The sequence below is a fragment of the Trachinotus anak genome, unplaced genomic scaffold, assembly GCF_046630095.1.
Source record: "Trachinotus anak isolate AG129_WGS33_773 ecotype Australia unplaced genomic scaffold, CSIRO_AGI_Tana_v1 ptg000031l, whole genome shotgun sequence".
NCBI classification, from domain to species: domain Eukaryota; kingdom Metazoa; phylum Chordata; class Actinopteri; order Carangiformes; family Carangidae; genus Trachinotus; species Trachinotus anak.
In genome coordinates, this window is record NW_027273882.1 from 131,713 (window position 1) to 155,808 (window position 24,096).

Below are 24,096 nucleotides of genomic sequence, written 5' to 3' on the forward strand. Positions count from 1 at the left end.
ATCTCCTCTTCTTCTCTTTAACATCTTGTTACCATACGTCCTCACTCCTGTTAGACACATACTTCTTCCCGAATTTTCCACACTGTTTTTATGTCTCTCCCACACATGTATAGACACGATATATCTTCCACCGTTCTCACTCCTGACAAATACTGTATGATACAGTGTGCATCTAATCAGGGTGTTTGAATCTGTATTGGCAGTGTGTTAGTCCGTGATGAAGTTAACCGTGAAGGTATAAAAGAGGAAATAGGAGAGAAAGGGGAAGTGGAGGAGAGGTTATAAATAGGTGGCTCTCCAAGGCAGCATGGGTCCACAGACAAATTAAACTACTGAAGACAAGGAGCAGGTCGTGGTAAATTTTTAAAACCAACAGGTTTTGCAGGTGTTTACATTATTGCTGATTATTGTCCAAAGCAAACCTAATGTGTTTTTTTTTCTTGTTTGTTTTAAACTGTTCAGGAAATAATGTTTTAATATACTGCAGATCTACACAGTTACCATCAGTTTGCAGAGACTTGAAACTTGGTTGAGTGGTTCTGTTATTGTTGTGTGGTTGTGTGTGCAGTTTGGAGCAGGGACTGAGAGTGACACATTTAGGATCTGGCGAGAAACCCTGACATTTGAAACTTAAAGGGGGAAAAAAATGACCAAATTCATGGTACACTAGTCTTGATGTCCATGTTTGCTCTTTGCTTGTCTTCCAGGTTTGATTTAGCTCATGAATACAGTACTTTTTGGCAAATCTCACATCAGGTCAAAGGAAACAGTTTCAATGAAAAATGCACCTATAAAGTGTGTGTATTATCAACAGTAACAAATACAAATTTTCTGTACCAATATGTTTAATTTTTCAAAGCTTTAAAGGGATACTCTGCCAATTTCACACATCAGATCCGGTTGCAGGTTTCGGGGGGCACTACTGCATATGCGTAAAAAAAAAAAAAAAAAAGTTGCATTTAGCCATAAAGCTAATATCCAAACAAAATACCAAAAATCATTCCACTGCCTTTTTTTTTGTTTAAATGTACATACATTTTTTTAAACTCATCAGAGAAAATTCATATTACCTACACTGAAATGTGGATCGTGGATCAAGTGCTGAGTCTTGAAACATCAATCTATCTATAGAGATAAGAGAGAAAATGTTTATTTCAAGGCCTATATGTGCCTCAAAGGTGGCTTCTTATATAAGTGATATCACTGACCTAGATCATAAAGGTGTCCAGAGTGTCATCACCAGGTCCCATCAGAAGAAATGAAGCACCATGTTCCTCACTGGGCACCACTGACAGCGTCTGCCTTCATCCTCACACCTTTTCCTCAAATCCTTTCCCTAAATAACCTTCAGTAACCTGCCTCCTCCCTTTCCTTTTTTTTTTTTCATGCTGGGGAGAATTTCAGGCCTGGCTTCCAACAGCGAAGCATGATTTGTAAAAACACCATAAAAATGGAAAGACGGGTGAGACATGGGTGGTGGGGAGGGAGGGGTTGGAAGGACACCAAAGCGAGCTCCCCTGTTGTGACAGCCTGCAGTGGGGCATTAACAGGAGGTCCAGCAGGGTAAATCTTCTACCAGCCTCTCCGAGCTCTGAGAATTTTCCAATCCCTGACAGGCTGTCAGTCACTGCGGAGGGAGGGCACTGCTGAGAGGAGGCTGCTCTAAGCCTGATCTGAAGGTGCTGAATCTCCATTAAAGATTAGCTTTTCATGTGTAAGGCTTTATTTGCCCACACATGGACCAAATGTGACAAGAGAAGAATAAAGAAAAAAGTGAACAAACCATGGTGACCTCTGACCTGTGGGAGGCTCCTGTACAAAACAGGAAGGAAACGAGAGCCAGCGACGAGGGATTCGTCACAGAAAGTGAGGTAGATCTGAGAGCTTGTGTTCGAGCTTCAAAGGCTTCACAGGAATACCTCCTCTGGAAACATCAGCTCTGAGGGACGTTGCAGCATGTTGTGTTTGCTTTACAGGGAGAACCTGAGACCAGTCAGCATGTGGGGGCTGGCCTTTAATTGCCAATTTGTTGTTGTTATCTGTCAGAAAGGAGAAAATAATAGAAAGGTATGGCCTTGTGGCTGTAATTTTAAGTCCAGTAGAAGCCACTTAGTTTGACACACACACACACACACACACACACACACACACACTCAGTTTCTCCCTCCCACACACACACACACACACACACACATACAGAGAAATCTGTTCCCAGGCAGCAGGAGAGGCTCCAATTATGGCAGGATGCAGCATCAATTTAGGGTCTAATTATGTGCGTAATGAGCTCACCGTCATGCGTCCGCGCCCCCGTCACCGCGCCCGCTGCTCTTCCCCCCACCCCTCCATCCACACACTTTCTCCTCCACCCTTCCAAGCCCCCCACCCTCCCTCCTCCTCCTCCTCCATCTGAGCGCCTGGTATCTAATTAAAAAACTACATGCGCCGCGGCGCTCTCATTTGATTCACACCATGGAAATTAATCCTCAGATAAACGTGTTTGACGGACACCAAACTATTGCATGAGCACTGGACGCGGCACACTGCTCTCTCAGCCGGGTGTAAACTGTTTTGCATTTGGCTTTTAGCAAAAAAAAAAAAAAAAAAGGAAAAGAAACCCACTTCCAAAATAGCTCAAGACAAAACGGGTTAACTTGACTGGAGAGCAAATTTGGCGAGAGGGTAAATCAGAAATATCATCGAGGCCATGTGCAGGAAAATCATGCAAATTCAACCTCAAGATTTTCATTTCAAATGTAAAGTTTAAGGCTGAGCGAAAAGCCTCTTCATCTTTGAGCTTGCAGATCTATTTCTAGCACTGCAAAGAGAACCACAAAGGGTCTGAGTCCGGGGGAGGAACGGACCTCCAGAGAACCAGTGACAGGTTTAGCGTAAACATGAAAACAGGTGAACAGGTCCAAGTCTGGGTCAGCAGTATGAGGAAATGTTTAGAGGTTTGATCCTGAAGAGGAAATTTAACTGCGACCAGAAACACGAGAAGAAGAAAAACACTGACACGTTTTTTTTTTTTTTTTTTTTTTTATAAATTCATTCCTCGGTTGTGTTTGTTTTAAACCTGCACCTCTTCTCCACATTTCACCCGAGTATCTGTTGAATACTTTTTGAACCACATGTTGACCAGTGAACTATCAAAAACTACTTCATCATGACAAATTTCTGGATTTAATATTTAATATTTTTCCGAGGGGCATAAAAGCCACGTAAAGCCACACACTCTTATTTTTCATTTAATCCTCTTCTGGTTTTACATATCAAATCAGAATAGATGGGTGGAAATTGATGATTGTCTAATTTAACTGTGTAAATAAATGGATGTTTTCTTTTTTCTCTCTCTCTCCTGGAATAACAGCTGATTTAATTTTAATCTGGATATTTCCCCTAAATAATGAGCAGATCCGGGTCTTTAGGGCTTTGATTCAGCCTCTCACCTGCACAACATTTCCCAGCTTTGCCATTTTATCCGGATTTTTATTTATTTATTTATTTATTTATTTATTTATTTATTTATTTATTTGATCTTGATCCGTGATCTCCAGGCTAATGACAAAAACACAAGAAGATCACATCCAAGCTCACTTCGGGCACGGCCAAGTGCCGAGCATAGCCTACCTTGCCCTAACCAAATTGACGCCCACGGTAAGCGACCAATCACTAGACGACTTTCGGCGGTTCTATCCAATCGGAGCGAAGTGGGCACGCTGTGGGCGGGTCCCGCTCCGCTCCGGAGAGGGACGTTGAGATAGTTGAGGAGAGGAGGCTTGTTGGGCACGAATGCCACTCGTTGCGCGTCCTTATAATTTGGAGAGGTGTATGCAGCGCACGGCCCGTTCGCCTTTCCAGGTGGAAATCCAGGAGGAGCCGAGACCAAACTTAACTGGGACGACTGGTGAACCCGGTTCAGGACAGGTGAAATTCCCAGCAGGCTGCCTGAGAGGCCACAGGATCGATTCTGATGTAGGAAAATACAGTGCTCAGTCTCAGCTCGGGTAGGAATACTGCGAAATGTGTCTGTCTCATCAAGTCTGTCAGCTGCTGCTGCATGTTTACACTTTTGGTTTTCATTTTGAAAAAGTTTTTTTTTTTTTTTTTTTTTAAATCGGTCACCGTGGTGATTTCGTGTCACTGTCGGGTTGTTGTTGTTTTTTTTTTTTTTTTGTTTTTTTTTTAAACCAACGCACTTGCCTGCGAGTCAGGAATTGTGTTGGATCAAATGTCATTTCCTCGATAACTGCAGCTCTGGTCAGAAACGTGACGCCTGCCTGAAAAATGCCTCTTTATTCATTTGATTCCTCAAGTAGCAGAGACGCAATGTGCAGATTAATGTCACCTCTGTGGCCCAATTTTGATTTAAGCAAAAACATTAAAACCGTCTGAGATGACTGTTAGCAGTGCGGCCTCCTGCGAAATATAGAGGACAAATGTGTGATCGGCAGCGGTGGGTTTGTCCTGTAAAATAAAAAAAAAAAAAAAGAAAATCAACTCCACGCATTCCTGAGACGGACAGCACACCTTTACCCCTTCGTGACATGAAACCACAGCCACTGTGACTGTGTGGGGGTTGTTTCCTGTTGCACTGGCCTGTTTTGTTGCTCCTGTAACTGTTGCTGTCTTGGTGATGTTGTGATTGTGTTGTTGTTGTTTTTTTTTTTTTTGTTTTTTTTTTCCTCCATATTGCGGCCATTGTTGCTGCTTCTCATCACGATGCAGCCGCCAAACAGCCGATCACATCCTGGCTTCTCAAGCGTATTCATGACTTCTGCCTTCACTGATGAACGATGGGGGAGTTGGTCTATAATCTATAGGGCAGCTGTATCCCCAGAGTCAGCTGCCTCTGACATGCCGGCATGCATCAGACAAGGGACACTTAGCATAGCATACATCATGTCCGGTCTCGGAGCAAACGCAGGCCTCAGCGGATCAAAATGCAGCGACGCTTTTCCTGCGTGGGTACAGCAGTAACTGTCTTCTGTCTGTGTCCTGCAGGTCATGGATGAACGCCAGCGGCTGCACCGGGGAGGTTTAACTTCAACCAGCTGAACCGTCACTGAGCGCAGGTCCATCAGGAGCAGCCACCGGGGGGGGGACATCCGCGCATTCTGGATTCAACTGCTCATATTAAAAAGAAGCTTTTTTTTTTTCCTCTTTTAATTACAATGACAAGGAGGCAAATCGGGGAGGAATCAGCCAAACTGCTGATTTGAATGAGCGCCGCCGTGTCACACAAGAAAGGTACAGTGAAAAGGCTCCGAGATGAAGGAGAAATCCAAAACGGCCGCAAGGACTAGACGGGAAAAGGAGAACAGTGAATTTTACGAACTGGCCAAAATGTTGCCCCTGCCGTCGGCCATCACCTCTCAGCTGGACAAAGCCTCCATTATAAGACTGACAACGAGCTACCTGAAGATGAGAATAGTTTTCCCTCAGGGTGAGCGATCAGACCTCTTAGACAAACCACTTTCAACTTTTTTTTTTTTTTTAATTTTTTTTAATTTTTTGACATTTTCCCCAGTAAGCTGTGGAGCCTACAGCGGGAGAATACACTGACCATGTCCTTTATTATAATAATTAACCTGCAAAATAATTCTGACCTTCTGTGATCGACGTGTTTGCAGAGGTGAAGCTCACACAAGTCTGAGGAAAACTCGATTTTTAAACCAGAGCGAACAAACAAATATATCAGAAAAATGACAATAAGTTATATGAAAGTATTTTCGTTAATATAACATCATTATTCCACGACTCAGCATTAGTCCCTTCTAACACGATAGGCTAATACCAGGATAAAAATCTATTTTATTTGAGGCTCATACTGCGTTGATTAGTTTATATGAAATACAAACATTGTGGTTTTCGATAATAATCCACATCCCATGAGCTTCTAACAGTATTGTAAAGATATGGAAGATTAAAAATAAAAACAACCCAAATCTAATTGGAGTAGCCTACTGTCACAAATGGAATAATATAAATAATATGATGGCGATCCCGGAGTCTTCGCAAATGGATTACGGTCGTTTTTAATTCAGTGTGTCCAAAGGAGACGATCTGCCACCATCTTTTATACAGGTCTCTGCAGGCGTCTCTGGCTGCGTGAGTGAGAACAAGGTGCACTAATTATTAAAAAGGCACAGCAAGGCTTCTAATCACCTAAAGCCATGTAAGCAGGAGGCACACACGCACACACACACACACACACACACACACAGAAGCAAATGCTATAAATGATCTCCCATGAAATGAGATGATAAGCCCATGTTTTTGCTGCCATGTACACTTAATATAACAGACAGGTCATGCCATGTAACATAAAACACTATTATACAGACCAGGTGAAAAAAAAAAAAAAAATCTGTATTTATACAGAGAACAGTTTTATTAGTAGTATTTGTAATATTTAGTTTCCTTCATCCCGTTTTGTTGTGGCTCCGTCATTCTCTCCATCCTCTCGTCTGAGGGCCTGGTGTTAGTCTGCCTATTTTTATTTTCATTTACAGCAGGGGAGCAGAACACCTCGTTTACACGTGATCACTCAGGCTCCACCAGGTCTCTGATGAGGCTGAGTGAATTTCAACGAGAGACGGAGGCTGCTCTTGCTTTGTTGCATTTATGCTACATTAAAAAGAGTGGGTCGTTCCACTCAGAGAGATTTATTGGACCTAAAAATCCAAAAATTGATGTTTTTGCGGTAAAACATTAGATTAAAAATGTAGGGGTTTTTTTTTTTTCCTTTTCTCTCTCTCTTTTTTTTCACTTTCAGTTGGCTAACAAAGATAAATAAATAATAGTAAAAAAAAAAACCAAGTAAAAAAAAAAACATTATTATTAATATCAAAAATAATGGTATCATGTGTGATAAATATACATTTCTATTAAAATTATATCATCTCTTTAGACTTGGAGCCTCAATTACACTTGTTGACATGTGGGGACACAAATGCTTTAACACTTTTTTTTTTTTTTAATCCTCGGGCTTCAGGTTGTGAGACGTTTTTAGATAATAATATGATAATGATAATAATATAGATTTACATCAACCATACTGTAGGCTATAACCACTGACAAAACAGTGTATTCTTTTTTTGCATCATTAATATAAATAATTTGTAAACACAATTTATAATTGATATGATTATAAATGTAAAAGACGACATCTTCCATGTCACAATGTCACCCGGAAGTTCAGCCCCCTCTGTCTCCCCTCACTCTCCCCAGGTCTGGGTGAAGCTTGGGGTCACGCAAGTCGAACGAGATCTTTGGATAATATTGGTCGAGAGCTGGGATCTCATTTACTGCAGGTAGCTATCACTCGTGATCATTCAAAAAAAAACTGTTATTGCTCACCTTCGGGGCGAGAGTAGTCGTCACGGCGAATCATTTTCAGGAGCATTAACTGTAGCCATGTGGTTTATTTACAGACGTTGGACGGATTCATCTTTGTTGTGGCCCCGGATGGAAAGATAATGTACATTTCGGAGACGGCGTCGGTCCATTTGGGACTGTCTCAGGTCCGTCTGTGCAGTCACATTTATTTATTTCAGATATATAGCCTATATATATATATTTCTGTATGTCTGTTAGTTTGATAGCCTGCAATTTAAAGCTAATTTAATACAACCAGGGCATCGTGTTGACAGTTCCTAGGCAAATAAAAAGAGCGCTTGCTCTTGCCCGGTAATTACCTGAGCTCATCTCAACAGGTAGAGTTGACCGGGAACAGTATTTACGAATATGTCCATCCTGCCGACCACGATGAGATGACGGCTGTCCTTACACCGCACCAGCCCTATCACTCACACTTTGTGCAAGGTAAATTGCATTTCCTCCTATTCATCGTGCGTTTGCAATTTAATTACAACTCACTGTGCCTAGCACCAGCATGTGGAGAAAAATAAATGTTAATGATATTACAGTATTAAAGATATATCTATGAAATATTTGTGCATATAGTCTGCACCAGAGTGTCCGCATTACATTGAATAGAAATGCAGCACCAATGTATGCACAGTGCACCTCGAAACAATCAAATCGCTTCACATTTTTCCATGCGTCTATTTATTATTTTATGTAACACAATTAATGCATTGTATTTTGTGGGCTACTCATTGCATATTATTATAAAAGCTCTTCGTACCTGAAGTGTGCGCCACAGTGGTCTATGAGGCTGTGTATTTCAATCTGCAGGCTTATAGCGACAGCCTCCAGTTGTTGTTTTTTTTCAGCTCATATGAGAGTTTCTGATTGGACTCTTATTTAGCCTGTTCTCGCTCAGTCACAAATGATTCTCCTGCAGAATATGAAATGGAGCGCTCTTTCTTTCTGCGGATGAAATGTGTGCTGGCAAAAAGGAACGCAGGCCTCACCAGCGGTGGATACAAGGTAGACTATGAGGTTTTGTCACTGACAAACTAGTGTTTGAGTAACGTTTCATTAATTAAGAAAACAATTAAATGCAATTAATTTATAAATTAATATTTGTGTATAATATAGTATGTGCTTTATTTCTACCTAAGAGAAAATAATATAGTATTCCTGTAAGTAAATGTGTGATAAGGAATTCACCAGAGCAAGAATTTGAATATTGTTTATTGTTATATAATATTGTATTCCAATAATAATTCTATATTCCAGTTGAGTAATATATAAATGAATCAGATTGTTTCTATTGTTAATTTACCATTTCAAAAATGGACCTTTCACAATGTCTCTTTGCTGTATGGTGCAGGTGATCCACTGCAGTGGCTACCTGAAGATCCGTCAGTACAGCCTGGACATGTCACCCTTTGAGGGCTGCTACCAGAACGTGGGCTTGGTCGCTGTGGGACACTCTCTGCCACCCAGTGCTGTGACTGAGATCAAACTGCACAGTAACATGTTTATGTTCAGAGCCAGTCTGGACATGAAGCTCATCTTCCTGGACTCCAGGTAGGCACAGTGCTGTTTATCTAAGTGGATAAAATAGCCTAATGCGTTTGTTAATGTAATGTTCATTAATGTTTGAAAAAAAAAAAAAATGCTCTGGAAAACTATTTAGGGGGGAAAGGTTGTTGACTGCAACATTCAATCAGTTCTTTTCCAGCAAATTTGAAACATCGCTGAATCACAAAGTGTATTTTTAACATCGCTCCTTAATTCCTCTCCAGGGTAGCGGAGCTGACAGGTTACGAGCCCCAGGACCTGATCGAGAAAACTCTGTACCATCACGTCCACAGCTGTGACATCTTCCACCTCCGCTGTGCTCACCACCTCTGTGAGTTACAAGCCTTCTCTATTATGCCTGTTGCAACAGACACTAACTGCTCAGACAACCTGCTGCAGCCACCATGTGCAGACAATCACACTTACGCACACACAAACATGCATGTCATTAAATACGTTAATCTCTGTTTTCTCTCCGGCGTCTTTTATCTCCTTCAGTGCTGGTAAAAGGCCAAGTCACCACTAAGTATTACCGGTTCCTGGCCAAGCACGGTGGCTGGGTCTGGGTCCAGAGTTACGCCACAATCGTCCACAACAGCCGATCATCAAGACCTCACTGTATCGTCAGCGTCAACTACGTCCTCACGTGAGTCTCACTACAGATTTCCATCCTAAAGAATCAGAGGGAAACTTTTCTAAAGAGAGCTTACTCATAAAAAAATGAATTCATTTGGGAGTCAAAGTTATATGATGAGCACTTCCTTGAGGAAAAAAGACTCATTCATACATATGAATCGGCTGTAATTTTTTCATTTGCATCATACTTTCCAAATATTAAGTTATTACATTTATTGCATTTGTACTGAAATTACAGAGTCATCATTACACACAGTTTACGAGGCTATATTGGCCTAAATGCAGCTGCATTTTTAATAGTGTTTGCTGAGGGAACGGCATCGAATATTTAACTAGATTAAGTAATATCGTATCATACACTCTTATGATCCATGCTCGAAGCTCACTCTATGATATGATGGGTCTTTGTCTCTTGGAGAAATCCTTCCCTTTATCCCTCTGCAGCCTCTCTGTACAAATCCACCAAATACTGCGGCTGCAGAGCTCAGGCAGTTGTGTGTTATGAGAGCACAAAGCACACTAAGGCCCTCTGAGACAGCAAGACAAACATCAAGGTTCAACCCCATCAAAAAACCTCTACTGTCACCATCGATCTGCAGTCTAAGGAAAGCTGAATCGATCAAACGGTGAACTAGGAATCAATAGCTATCTCATAGCTGTAGCACATGTTAGATTTTCCTTGTTAGGTTTGGTTGATCCAAATGTCGCTTTCCTGTGTTTGTATGTGTGAGTGTGTGCGTGTGTGCTTTTGTGCGTGCGTGTGTCTCCCTCCTTCGATGTGCGTGATGGTTTGTTTGTGTGAGTCTTTACGTGCATGCATGCATATGGCTGCACTCCAAGTATTGATTTTTTCAATGCAGTAAGGAGAAAACAAAGTAACTACATTAAAATGATGGTGAATTTCCAAACGCCTAATTAGGTCTAACACAGAAGTAAAAAAAAAAAAAAGATAAATAAAACATTATAATTATTTTTAAAAAACAAGCAGTAATTAAATCACCTTGGCCCAATAGCATTTTAACCCAACAATAATCCATTAATGAATCGAGTTGGGAGGTTGGCTGGTGGCGTATTTCAGACATGAGGTGGTCTGACATTGACCCTGAGGTGGAATTCGGCTAACACAGCTGAGTTTGCACAAAGGCCCAACATTATTGGCTCAGACATAAGTCAGCTAGGGCACAGATAGGATGCAGAACCCGCTACCGCAACTATACCTGCAAGAGCAAATAACACTCACACTGTGTACTGGCTATCCAAACACAGCCTTTCCCCTAAGGTGTTGTACATAAAGAATGGGTCATATTTAGAGTCATATTAAAGAGGCTGGCTGTGCAGGGTCAGGGATGGGCCACAGGGTTTAAAATGCCAGGCAGCTGCTATTACATACTGTTGATGTGATAAGTTAAGAATAGGCTCATGTTTGCTGAACACTTGACACAGGAGCCTTTTCACTCCCTTGACAGTGTCACTTGGATGGAGTTCAGCCACAGGACAGTGGGTTAAAATGTCAAAGATGGTGCACATGCTGCATGCACGAACACAAATAAAAAGTATTTTAAAACTGATTTTTTTTTTTAAATATAAGATTGTTGCAGAGGAGATTATGTGCAGAGATAGTGTGCGTGCACATGCTTGTGTCTGTGTGCACAATTACACATGTTGCTTTCTGGCAGCGCTCGGGCAATGGTTGCAAGGCATGAAAGAATGATTAACTTTCTTCAGGTTGTCTGTTATTTTTCTCAGAAGTGGGAGAGCTTAATCTCTTTATCTTAAATGTTGTTTTCACTTCTCATAGTCCACACATCATTCACATCATAAAAAGTGTGTTTGTAAAATACGTCTGTCTGGCTATCTATATTCAATATTGGCCAAGACGTCTGCTGCAGACTAATTACTGATTAGCTCACTTGGTGCACGGCTACTGCCAGGACTGTTTAAGAAAGAAGGCGCTGAGATTACATGGGGAAAACAATGCTAGCCTCAAGGTTTGAGACATTCTGGATCAACTGGGAAAACTAAAAGGTTAAAGGTGATCGAGTAACAATATGGCTTCAGTCAACAACATTCAAACTGTCCTTGAGCAAGGCACGACCATCAGTATTTAAACAAAGCTGCTCGGTGGCCTGCAGCAGACAGTGCATAAAGTGCATAGAAGAATGTCGACCAGGTGAGAAAGGTGAGATTCGTGCCCACAGCAACGCTAGCAGCTCTGTGAGGTCGTACTTGGCACTAACGCCATAATGCTAACATACTCACAACAACAATGCTATCATGCCAATAGCAGGTATAATGTGTATCACCATCTTCATCTGGGCACTGTAGTCTCAGCAAACATAACTCATCTTTAGCCAGTTAGCGTTTGCTAATTAGCACTGTTAGTTTTGCAGGTAACTTTGGTAACTTTGATCTACAGGTGGTGATAGATGAAAAGCCACGGTACTGGTAAAATGATTGGTATTTACCCAGATGGGGATATGAACGTGTGTGCTAAATTTCATGCCAATCTATCAACTAGTTGTCAAGACATTTCACACAAAGCCACACATGTCAACCTCATGGTAGGGCTAGAGCAAACGTTAGGGAATCTTCAAAGGCAGTAGGATTCATCCTTTGGGGACCATGAAAATCAGCACAGAATTTCATAGCAATTCATCCAATAGTTGTTGAGATATCTTAGTCGGGACCAACATTGCCATCCCGAGATGGAAGGTTTTTTTATCCCCTGGCAGAGCTAAAAAGTCACAACCTTGATTAAAAATAGGTTAAGATTTTTATTCTTATCTCTAACATATATTTTATTTGTATCAAAAGGGACACTGAGTATAAGGGAATGCAGCTGTCCCTGGACCAAATGAGCCCCACCAAGCCAGCCTTCCCCTACGCCGACAGTCACACTGAGGACAGGAAGAGCACCAAGTCACGCCTGACCCAAGTGAAGGCCAAAGCCAGAGTTTCACCCTACCCACAGGTAATAAACAGTATGTTTTGCAGTGCTAAATCAAGAACAGAGACTTAATTGAGAGAAAGAGTCTTAAATCACAAACTCTCGGAACTGTTTTTGTCTTGTTTCCGTCCAGCAGTTTTCCGCTTTCAATCCAGAGCGTTCAGAATCAGACCAAGACAGCCAATGGGGAGGAAGCCCTCTGACAGACTCAGCATCCCCTCAGCTGTTGGATCCCGGTGAAGCTGCAGAGGCATCTTGTGCCTACCGACTGTATCCAGACTCGGGCTCCCTGTGCTACAGCCTTGGTCTGTCCGAAGAAGATCTCGCCCATGCTCAAGCACATCCTCACACCAGCACCTGTGACCGCGTCCGATGCCAAAGCGGCCGCTACTTCCTAGGAACCCCCCAGTCAGGAAGAGAGGTGTGGTGGGACGCCACGCGCTCCGTGCTCTCTCTGCCGAAATCCTCGGTGGAGAACAGCGAAGGCTATGAAATCACATCCTACCATGGAGCCATTCATGGTGAGGTGTTAGGGTTGAGACCACAACCATCTGTCTCTGAAAATAGCTCTGACCTAGCTTCTCCTGGTAGCTGTTTTCCAAATGTTATTATGGGACATGCTAAGTTGTTTACTCCGTCTCTTGCCAGTGTGCCGATTGCTACCATCTGTTCAAAAATTGCCTGCAACTGAAAGCCAAGTTATTTCACATTTCACATCCTCAAACAGTGAAACAACCCCCACTGTGCTTCTGCCAAGACATTCCGCCTGACAGACCTTGATTCTATATGCATTTAAAGCAGAATTACACATTACACATACAGGCTTGTGGTTTTAGCAACTTAAATATAGATGAGAAGACAAATAGGATACAGATCTCATTCAGAGCATTTTAACACACATTGTAAATCCAGACAAGAAGGGATTGAATTACTCATTAACACAGTGTAATTTATTTCTTCTCCTGTTTTGAAATGTGGCCTTTGCACTCTCCTTACAGGAAGGGGCCACTGGGATGAAGACAGTGTAGTGAGTTCACCCGACGGAGGCGGATCCACCAGTGATTCAGGTGAGCGTTACCACGGTGACCACTTCCGGGCAAGCCCTCGAGAGCCGAGCAAGATGGAGACCCTGATCCGTGCCACGCAGCAGATGATCAAAGAGGAAGAGAGCCGTCTGCAGCAACACAAGGCGCCGCTGGATGTCTCAGGGCTCACCAAGGCTCACAGCCCGTGCTTCAACTCACTACCCCACCACTCCCAGCTCACCATGCCCAGTGTGGTGTGTCGAGGCCCAGGAGCCCCCAGCATTGACCTCCCCTCTGAGCGCCTCCATCACCGGGATGGCATCAAAGTACTGGGCCCCCATGACAATGATGAAAACACGACCAGTCCTGCTTCTCTGTCTCGTCTCAGCAGCCCCAGCTCTGATGGGATCCCCAGGTCGGGCCTCTCCCTCACCAAAGACTACATGCAGACAGATCTGTCCCCCCACCCTTCACAGCCCCAGGGGAGCCCGCTGCTCTATCCAACACAGGAGAGGCAGCAACTGGACAGGCAAGCAGCCTATGCTTTGACTGGGTACTCCCTGGAGCACCTGTATGACCCAGAGAACCTGCGGAGTTACTCAGGACTGGCCTGTGGAGGAGTCCAGTATGATGTGGCATCTCATGTGAGGATGCAGGCTGAGCAGATGCAGGGACACAAGGCCACCTCAGTCATCATAACCAACGGGAGCTGACGAAATCTGGTGCAGACAGATCCTGTTCTCTAAATGAGGATGTTACAGTAAGCTGGTGCTGTATGCTCATGCAACACTGGTCAGGTGCTTGATGGAAAAGCCGAGACAATGAAAAAAGAACGAAAGGTATCTGCGCAGGGTTGATGCGCTCTCTCTGGCTCATCCAGCACAATTTCTGTTCATTAGGCCTGTGTATCATAACATCCTCTTTCTCTATCATCAGAAGATGATTTTCCAAGACTCTAAAGGACTTGTCCTCTAGGACTAACATTATATGCCACCTGGCACAGGGTGGAGGTTTGCTCCATTACATAGGAATACAGTGTTATTTCAATGGCAGTGAGCTGAATTCCCCTCCCTGCAAAGGCGACCCAAGTTTTGAGTCTGGTTAAACATCAAGCCAGTGTTTCTGTTCCAAACGTCTTACGCATGATTGGCCATGTGAGTTAATCTGTCCTAGACGCAGGTTTCCAGAGGCAGTAAGAAAATGTGTTGTTCCATTGCCCCTTCACCTGAAAACTCCATTGCACAGAGCATAATGTTTGACACATGAAGTGCAACATGAGAAAGGCGAGCATTTCGCTATTGTAAGATGTCAATGTTTCCTGGTATTTATTTGTCAGTGGGCTATTTTCTGTACGTGTCATTTCTTTTTGTCCAAGTAGAAACTTTACTGGTGGCATTAAATTAGTTTTGGTGTTTGGATTACACCAACATTAGATTTAAAAAAAAAAAAAAAAAAAAAAATCAAGTGGAAAAACAGAAAGAAAAAAATGCCTCTGATATGTAAAAGTGTAAAATATGCAGGTCAAATTTAAATTGTTTTAATGTGTATGTGATATGACCCCACTTAGAGCGCAACGAGAGATTACAAAACTCATTTGCAATCTCCCCGTGGCCTCTAAATATAGGCATTGTATGTATCGACTTACAGTTGTGGCTAAAATGATATTGTTTACATATCAGAGTATAATTTTTCCTGTTTTTACCTCACTTAACCTTTACCCAACATATTAGCATATGTAGAGTATGCTTTAAAATCCTTAAATTATGCTCCACATGCAATTGTTCTCAAAGAAAACAATTTGTTTTTGTTTTGTTTTATCATGACAGCCTAAAGGGTTAAAATGATTGATACCAATTTTATCTGAAATATGTTGAATGTCTTTAGTTTCTTATTTAATTTATGATGTAAATATCATCACTCAATGAACTTTTGGACAAGAAGTGACAAGATTATTTATTAATTGGTTAAAAAGTCTCTTAAATCTGAATACAGTCGCAAACAAGTAACTTTTGTCTGTGTCGATTTTTGTCCCAAATGTGCTGCCATCGAAGCTGTTTTGAATGACAACACATAATGTTACTGCCTCAGAATCTCTTCATTTAAACATGAAATATGTAGCATGTATGTTGTTCACCCATCATGAACAATCAGGGCAGCTTGGTACAATGCATTTTGAAATAGATTTATAGATATAAATATAGATTTTCTTATACATGTAGATACTAAGTTAGTTTTTATTTCCATTACATACATGTGTCCCATCCAACACAGGACCACAAGACACTTTTTTATCTATATTTATCTCTCCATTTAACATCAAAAAACCTGAAATGATATATAGATGTAGGTTAAATAAATTATATAAACATATATATATATAAATATACATTTTTGTGAATTCCATCCTAAATTATTTTGAAAAAAAGTCACTATTAAAAGAAAACACAACACTAAAACCTTAAATGATATTTTATATTTTTCTCATTGTTAAAAAAAATATTAAAAGGCCAGAATTGACAATGCAAAGATAAGCCAGAAATATATAGTTTCATTTTGGAAAGAGCTAATTAATTTCCACTGGGTAGTGTAGTTTTTAAAAAAACATTGCTCAAGCAGGGATAATATGTTGGAGACTATTTTCAGCAGCGGATGAATACACATTTGGTGCACTGAGAGTATTTATGGCTGCAGGATGGTCTATTTTGGGATTAACTCCAACTACTGCAGCTATGGTCATCTTACTCATGGAATATGTCAAAATCGGTGCAACAGTGTAACTCACTGATGTGTTTTTATCACTTTTTGGACAACAATGGAGCTCTATGGCACAGAGGAATAAATTATAACAGGCTTTAGACACACAAACAATAATTGTTTCAGTCATTTCATGGGACTTGCTGGTAATAAGAAAAACATAGAATCTCAAAAGCCTTATCCTTAATTTTACATATCTGACAAGTGAATTAAAAAGGGCAAACCTCTACTTCAAGAAACTAGTACAAATCATTACAACAGCAAACTACTATGACTGCTGAGCTGTCACATTTTAAATGCACTTGCAGCAACACGTTCCCGCTGTTGGAGCAGTTGAACTCGCACATTTAGCTGCTCTGACCTCTGCTCGGAGGCAATTCCTCTGCCATGTATTTTAATGTATGTAAGTTATTCACATGTAGCTGGAGAACTGGCCTGCCTGCCTGCCTGCCTGAGCTGAGTGGGACCTGGACACAGTCTGGGCCTGGATGCAGAGCTCCCATCAGTCACCGCTGACACGGCCATCTGATGGTCTGCCAGATATCACTGCTGCTGCCATTCCAGGAGGTAGAGCGCTCCGCTGTCGACTTCAACGAGGGTTTAGGAAGGGTGTGTGTGTGTGTGCGTGTGTGTGAATAAGTGTGGGTGAGTGTGTGTTTATTGCTGAGATACTTCTATAATAAGAGGCCTATTTTTTTTTCTTCTTCTAAACACTGGGGCTTTTTCCTGATGTGCCCTGAAGGCTTTCACGTGTAGCGTTGGCTACAAATGCGGCCAAACACTGGGCCTTTTGCCCAGACTTTGCACACTTGCATACACCTCCCCACCCACCTCAACCCCCCTCACCCTTCCACCCAAGATCCTCTGTCCCACCTCAGTCCTATAGAAAGAAACTGGCTATTACAGAGTCTCAGAGTCAGAGGAAAGCTGCAGAGTTGTGAGCCAATAGAGAGGAAAATGAACAGTTTTCTCACAGATTCTGAGGGAAAAAAAACATATAATAAAGAATAGCAGAGCTGGAATAAGCAATTAGATCCTTAACTTAAGCAAAAGTAGCAAGACCACAGGGTAAAAATACTCAGTTACAAGTGTCAAAAATAGAAGTAGTTCTGCAGAATGGCTAGTTTCAGACAGTTATATTATAATATAACTGAATTAACATTATTAACATTATTGAATTATTATTTACAAAATAACATACAAGCAGCATTTTATTGTTGCTGGTCAAGGTGGAGTTAACTGAAATTATATACTGTTGAGTTGTTTCATCTGTAAAAATCATCATTTTATGAATTGATAGTACACTTTGGATGCCAAATCAGTTGTGTTTTTTAAACTAATAAGGCACCCTTTATGAATTATAATTTATGCTTTTATTAATGATTATTACTATTCACAAAAACTTTGTATATCTGTCCTTATTTATGAATCAGAATAGCTTTTGGGATGCTATGTTGTGCAAAAAAAAAAAAAAAAAAAACTATAGAAAGAAAGTATTTGGGGAGTTGAGGAACAGATTAACAGGAGAGCCCTTTCTTAAAAACAGCTGAGGTATATTTGTTTGGTTTTTTTTGTCTTTTTCTTTTAGGGGTGATTGAGGAATTTAGTGGAGGACAGCAGATATAGGGAAGAGAATCATTTCAATCAGGAATAAAACAAAGGATCATGTGATGTCACTGCATGAACAGATGTGTTATGTTAATCATTTCCTTACTCTCAGGAAGGCCCCTTAATGAACCACAGTGGTGCAAAATGAAAGCAATGCCAGTTAATTTAACTGCTATGCTACTGCAAATAAAAAGCACAAGTGAATCAGCTCTGCTTGCACCATAAGGCATCAGCAGTTACAGGAGACAGAGGTGGCTGGCTGTGTCTTGCAGTTGACTCTATGTGGAGGTAAACTATAGAACCGCAAGGGGCGAGATCCCAGGGTTTCACAACGGCAGTAATGGAGAAAAGCAAGCCTCGCAAACAACCACAGAAAACGAGGGTGCAGGTGGCGAGGCTCAGAATAGCCCCTGAACGTCCATGTGATTGATTTCAGGCCCAGGATTGAGGCACGACTGCATATTCATACATCAGTTGAAGTGTTCTTCTGCCAGTGCCTCCATAATTCAACCTGGCACTTTGTGAAGAGTCATCCTTATGGAGCAGCTTCAGACCCAGCGCAGAGGAAAATGTTTCAACATGTTTTCTGTTCTGTGTGCACCTCTTTGAGTACAAACTGACATTTTATAATTGTTTTATTCCCCTCGCATCTTTTTTTTCCACCTTCAAATATTCAGCCATGGAGCTGCAGCCTCTGGATATGTTGCTCCAAAATACAATTACGAAAGTGTGAAATCAAACCAATATTGTGCACAGTGCACCCAAACATTTCTCATGTAGCAATAAACCACCAGTCAACCGAGGGCAAAAGAGCTCGAGACCTGGGAAAATCATTCAACCAGGGCACTTGGTGACACCTCTGCAGCAGACCTCACCGCACCAAAACACATTTAGATGTTCTGATCGGGTGGACCAGGATATTGAGGTCATGTGGTCGATCTGATTGGCTGAGCTGGGAGACTGAGGTCATTTTGCAAAGTAGGGAGGAAATAAGGTTTCTGCTGCTTATAAAACATGCAGTTAATTAAAGGCTGTGTCAACATTATAATGCAGTTTCATTATTCTTGGTATTTTAGGTCCTACTTTTCAAATTTCCCCAATTAGGATTATCAGGCAATTTAACAAATCCCACAAAAAGACCAAAACCAACGTGTCACTCAGCACTTTCCGACTTCCCTGTCTTGTCAGCACCCTTAAGCTCCAAGCCTGTTCATTCCTGCTGAATGGAAATCTTTTAAAAACAAATCACAAATAGATATTTTGATCTTTAAAAAGGGGAGGTAAAATCCTAAAACAGCTGGGCATCATAGTTTTTAGCGAATGTGACTTGAATGGGACTATTTTCAGCTGGAGATCTGCTGTGTGTATTTAGTGAGTGTTCATCATAGTTTTTGAACATGGGATTTGCTGACAGTAAGAAATACATAATACAGAATATCATCAGAGTTAAATAACATAGCAAATAACTCATTGTCATTGTCTGTTTTCTGTTCAATAATCACTCATTTAAAGTCACTGGTATAACCTAAAGTTACCAGGTTTAATAAGCTGATTACTGTAATTTACTGCAAATTTATCCTTCCACAAAAATACAGCCAATAACTGGTGATTGATGAATCTCCACCTCTGCTAGTGTGGACATCTAAAAAAAAAAAACCATAAATGGTTAGCTCGCTGGATTTAAATGCTAGGATTGGTCCAAATGAGTTACGGCTGCGTTCAGGATTCCTCTAATTAGAATGTCTACAACTCCAACATGTGAAAGACACTTAACACTCAGGCCACACAGAAGAAATCCCACAAATTAAAAAATGAAGTTTTTTGTGAGTTATTTTGATGGAACTTTGTGTTTTAAATCAAAATCATATGGAAAGCATGGTCGTTTTCATAAAACCGTAACAAAACCCCCTTAATTTAAAACTCACTAATCTCTCAGCAATAAGGCTATTAAAAAGACTACAAGTACAATATCCTGAGCCCCTGACACACACACACACACACAACCAAGGCTCAGACAGTGTGAATCTAATGCCCTCCAATCCTGTGAATCCCTTTGTTCCTGATTTCACACTTGATTTGCCCACAGCTTGAGTCTGGCTGGTATCAGAGCTCTTCTCACTGCTTTCACTCCTGCCAAATCCACAGAGCCGCACAGGATCCATGTCTCCTCTCTCCTCTGTCTCTCTGTGCTCTCGTCTGCCATTGTTCCTTCCAACATCTCCACAAACCGCTCTCTAACTCATGCCAAAGAGTTGTGTTTGTTTGTTTGCATCTCACTCCCTCTTACTGTAAACACCTCATCACTCTGCCAAAGATCAGATGAGAGTGAATTCTGATGCTGACATTTTTGAGTGCCACATGATGTTTAAAATAAGTTCATTATGGTGATATGAGAGCACAATAAGTCCACTGGATATATGTCTTTATTAAATGATTTCCTGTAGAGTTGGAAGGATAATCCCCTGGTGCATAGACAACCAAACCACATGCATGCCACAAATCGTCCATAAATCTTAAGATTGATTCAACACCTCTCATGAGAGGCCTTTCAACCGCTCTGTTTTGAAATCTTCTGTTTCTAAAGCGGCACATCAGCCGGGCTCTTCTACTCCTACGATCCCCCTAGCACTCGTACCGAGCAGATATTGTGACAGCTGCGTGAGGGGAGGCGGGAGGGGGCTAGAGGGAGAGCGCAGGAGACGGACAAGGAGAAAGGAGGGGAGAGGAAAGAGCGAGGAGAGAGTCCCTAGAGAGAAGGTGCCGGTGCTCCACAGCTCCAAGCCACCGTCTGCATGCCAATGAGGAGATTCCCCTGCAGCAGCAGCAGCAGCAGCAGCAGCAGCGGTGGTGGAGCAGAGCAGCAGGAGGGGCCCGTGCTGACACTGTACCACTATAGTCCTTGATAGCCACATTACACACTCCTCACAAAAGAGACGAACACCAGGTGGATTTCTAGAGCGAAAACACTGAGAAATACCACCCCCCCCCCCAAAAAAAAAAAAACCTAAGTAACTGTAAAAGCTGGTGATAATTATCTCTGTGCAACAACATAATCCAGTTTATCTAATTATTCCAGTATGATTCTCCCCTTCCTCATCAAAGGACAAACCTATAACAACCTTTTGCTATTATATATAATAAGTCAATTAATGTTCAGTGTATTTCATGCTGTAATTTGCTTTGTAGCCACTTTTGAAGAACAAAAAAGAGTTTGCACAATGCATGTTTTTTTTTTTAAGTAAGAATAAGTCAGAGTGAGCTGCCCTTAATACAGTTGTTCAAACTTTATGGCTACTTTGGCTCCGGCTATACTTTTGGTGAAGAAGCTGGTTGTCCTCGCCTCCTCCAGGATGTTTTTGCCAGCGTGATTGCCAGCACATATCAAAACCTGCTGTTTACTTGAGACTGAGCGATTTTCCTCATGAAAGGAGAAGGTTCGCAAATTTTCCAGCTTGCCTTGAAACAATGATGTTAGCTCACATCCAGTAAAAGATGCCTACCTGATGCGTTTTTAATGCAAGTGATGGGGCCAAACTCCACAGTCTGCAGTTTTGTGTGAAGGTTCGCATGAAGCTTCACTTTTATTTTGCTAATCGTCAAAGCTTCACATGGAGTTTTGAACAAAAGGAGGATTAAGGCGTCCCATCGCTTACATGATAAGAACAGGAGGAATGATTATAGCAAGTAAAACCTCTTTTAATGTTCATATTGACACCTGACTACTGTTTTAAGGCAATGTGTTTATGTTTAAAGGAAATGTGTTGGTTTTCTCTCTTTGTTTTCCACTGTTAATCATGTTTCTCTAACAGTACAACACCATTACATCCGTAATCCCGGTGCCAACAGCAGCACTGTGTGTAAGAGCATTAGCTGTGTGTAACCACCTCCTCGCTTTCCCCCCTTGAGAAGAATTAATAACTAATTATGTCAGGTCACTCGTCCAGATGGTGGTATCAGATGGGCCCATGTCTGAACCTCACCTCCAACAAGCACCTCTGACCCTGACGGCCACATCACCCCTGGCAACATGGACTCTGAGGCCCAGGCCGCTGGGAGGATGGAACTAGGGGATACGTGAGGGTTTGGGGTGCGCATAAAGAATCGGTGAGGGGGGTACGAGCTGGGCGTGTCTGATCAGTGTTGGATGGCTGCCTTTAAAGCTCCATGAATACAAGACTCCCTGCCGGGGCCCTGATCTCCACGGTCATGATTCTGTTATTACACGCCAGGTTCCTGTGATGGGCAGATGGCTCAGAGCATCGGCACATGCATTCACACGCATACAACACACGCCGGGCCTGTCGCATCAATGGACACAACCTGATACTCCCCTTTCTTGTCTCATTAGGAGGCTATAGAAACATAAGAACATAATAGGGGGGAATTAAGTGCCCGTGTGGATGTCAAAGGGGGAGGTGGCAGAAGATTGGGACGAGGGCTAACAAGCGCATGGCGCGCTCCCTCAGCTTTGTGCAGTGATTAGGGTTTTCGACAGGGCTGACGGGTAAAAGACGAGCCCTCCGGGACAGAGCAGCTATTAAACGGACACTTAAACAGCCAGGAAACTGACAGCAGAGAGAAACAGGCATCAAAGCTCCTTCCTGGCTGATGGCAAAACCTGTGGTGTGCATGTCACGTGAAAGAAGACAAGGGTTTAGCATAAATAACTTATACATGTCCGATATCACATTTACAGTGTCATTGTTACACTGCTGCAAAAAAGATATTGGCTTCCATATGGTGGTTCCAAATATTTAAAAACAAAATATGTTCTGATATTCAAATATCAATGGCATTTATTTGATGATATTATTTGATTTTATTTCAAAATACATCACAATGCAAGAAATTTGAGAATCATACTGAAAGCTATAAACTTATGAAATAAAAAAAAGAATTCATTATGTTTCCCTACTTACATTTTTTACATTCAAAACAGCAAACAATTAACCAAATAAATGGTTTTTACATCGATCTGATCACATTTTACAGCTTACACCCATGACTTTCCCTTCCTTGTTTAAAAGATTTTGCTTTTCATCATGTCCTCTAAAAACTCTTTTACAATTTGTCACATAAAAGCCTCCTAAACTCTTGAGCAAACAGGAACTTTACCAAAGCTCCCCTGTGCAAGTCTGCGGGACCAGATGATGTCTCTGCCCTGTGTTTGAGCAGGAGACTCGGGACAAAGCAGCTAAGAAGAAACCAAACAAAGGCACCTTAAAAAGGATTTAAGGTGTTTAACCACATCTTATTCACTCAGGCACTTTTTCCTTCTCTCCTCAGCAAAAAAAAAAAAAAAAAAAAAAAAAAGATGGATAAAGCAACAGTACAAAAGCAGTACTCCTTTCACAACTTCAGCGTGTTGCAGTCGATATTATGTATATCACACTATTGATATCATTGCAGCTTGAGCTTTTAAACACTTGGCGAATTAAAGAAATTATGTATGGCAGTAAAGGGATTGGTGGCTATCATTCACTCAATTATAGTAAACGGCCTCACACGTGTTGAACACCGATAATTACTTGTGAAAAGGTTCATCATTATCATTACATCATTACTTTCTAGCATTCTGGTGCTAAGTGTCTAACGAGATTAGCCTGCCAGTCACGTTTCTCCTCTCAGTCCAGCAGACAATGGACAACTTTACCAGCTGGCTGCTTTTTGCTGTCGGTTCTTTGTGAATTATTACATTTTGGTCACATATTTGAGGATTTAAAAAAAAAAAAAAAAAGAAAGAAATTGGCACAGTCCAGTGGAAACTATGTATCTACCAAATTTGTGAATTTTTGTATTTTTCAGACAAACTGTTGTTTTATGTGCTGAGAAAACCATCCTACTATCAGTTGCCAGTGTATTAGTTACACTCTGCAAAAGTAATGCAGTCTTATAAAATAATCCTGTAATAAATCCTCCATATATGATGGTTATAACTGTATTATTTTTGCATCATATTTATATCACCAAGGGTAGTATAAATAATAACGCAATACAGTTGCATCACCACAAACTAATGCTCCAAAATGATCATAAAGTTGAATCAACATCTCTTTAACAGTTTTAAAAAGCAATCATTATAAGGATTTATTATAAAGCTCCTGTATTAGAATCCATTAGTTTTGTGCATCTAAGTGTACCTAATAAAGTAGCCACAAATGTAATTCTTATGCCAAATAAACCATTTTAAAA

General features: G+C 41.4%; 1 protein-coding gene across 3 annotated transcripts; it reads left to right on the forward strand.

The window, feature by feature from the left end:
* The first annotated feature begins 3,790 nt into the window (after positions 1-3,790).
* LOC139612432 (single-minded homolog 1-like) lies at positions 3,791-15,548 on the forward strand. Of its 3 annotated transcripts, none has more exons than XM_071468006.1 (12): positions 3,791-4,004; positions 5,002-5,443; positions 7,231-7,313; positions 7,434-7,523; positions 7,716-7,824; positions 8,309-8,394; positions 8,741-8,940; positions 9,159-9,265; positions 9,433-9,580; positions 12,385-12,541; positions 12,651-13,038; positions 13,516-15,548. In XM_071468006.1, the coding sequence occupies exons 2-12, from the start codon at positions 5,269-5,271 to the stop codon at positions 14,253-14,255; spliced, it is 2,283 nt and encodes a 760-aa protein (XP_071324107.1). In that variant the 5' UTR covers positions 3,791-4,004; positions 5,002-5,268; the 3' UTR covers positions 14,256-15,548. The 3 variants fall into 3 exon arrangements, with proteins under 3 accessions (XP_071324107.1, XP_071324108.1, XP_071324109.1); XM_071468007.1 differs by having other exon boundaries at positions 12,654-13,038; XM_071468008.1 differs by lacking the exons at positions 3,791-4,004; positions 5,002-5,443; positions 7,231-7,313 and having other exon boundaries at positions 7,370-7,523.
* The last annotated feature ends 8,548 nt before the right edge of the window (positions 15,549-24,096 follow it).

Excerpts from the sequence above, each read along its gene's own strand:
- LOC139612432 (XM_071468006.1), top strand. The coding sequence starts at position 5,269 with ATGAAGGAGAAATCCAAAACGGCCGCAAGGACTAGACGGGAAAAGGAG. Across the intron at positions 5,444-7,230 it reads GAGAATAGTTTTCCCTCAGG|GTCTGGGTGAAGCTTGGGGT; the intron begins GTGAGCGATCAG and ends CACTCTCCCCAG. Across the intron at positions 8,395-8,740 it reads TCACCAGCGGTGGATACAAG|GTGATCCACTGCAGTGGCTA; the intron begins GTAGACTATGAG and ends TGTATGGTGCAG.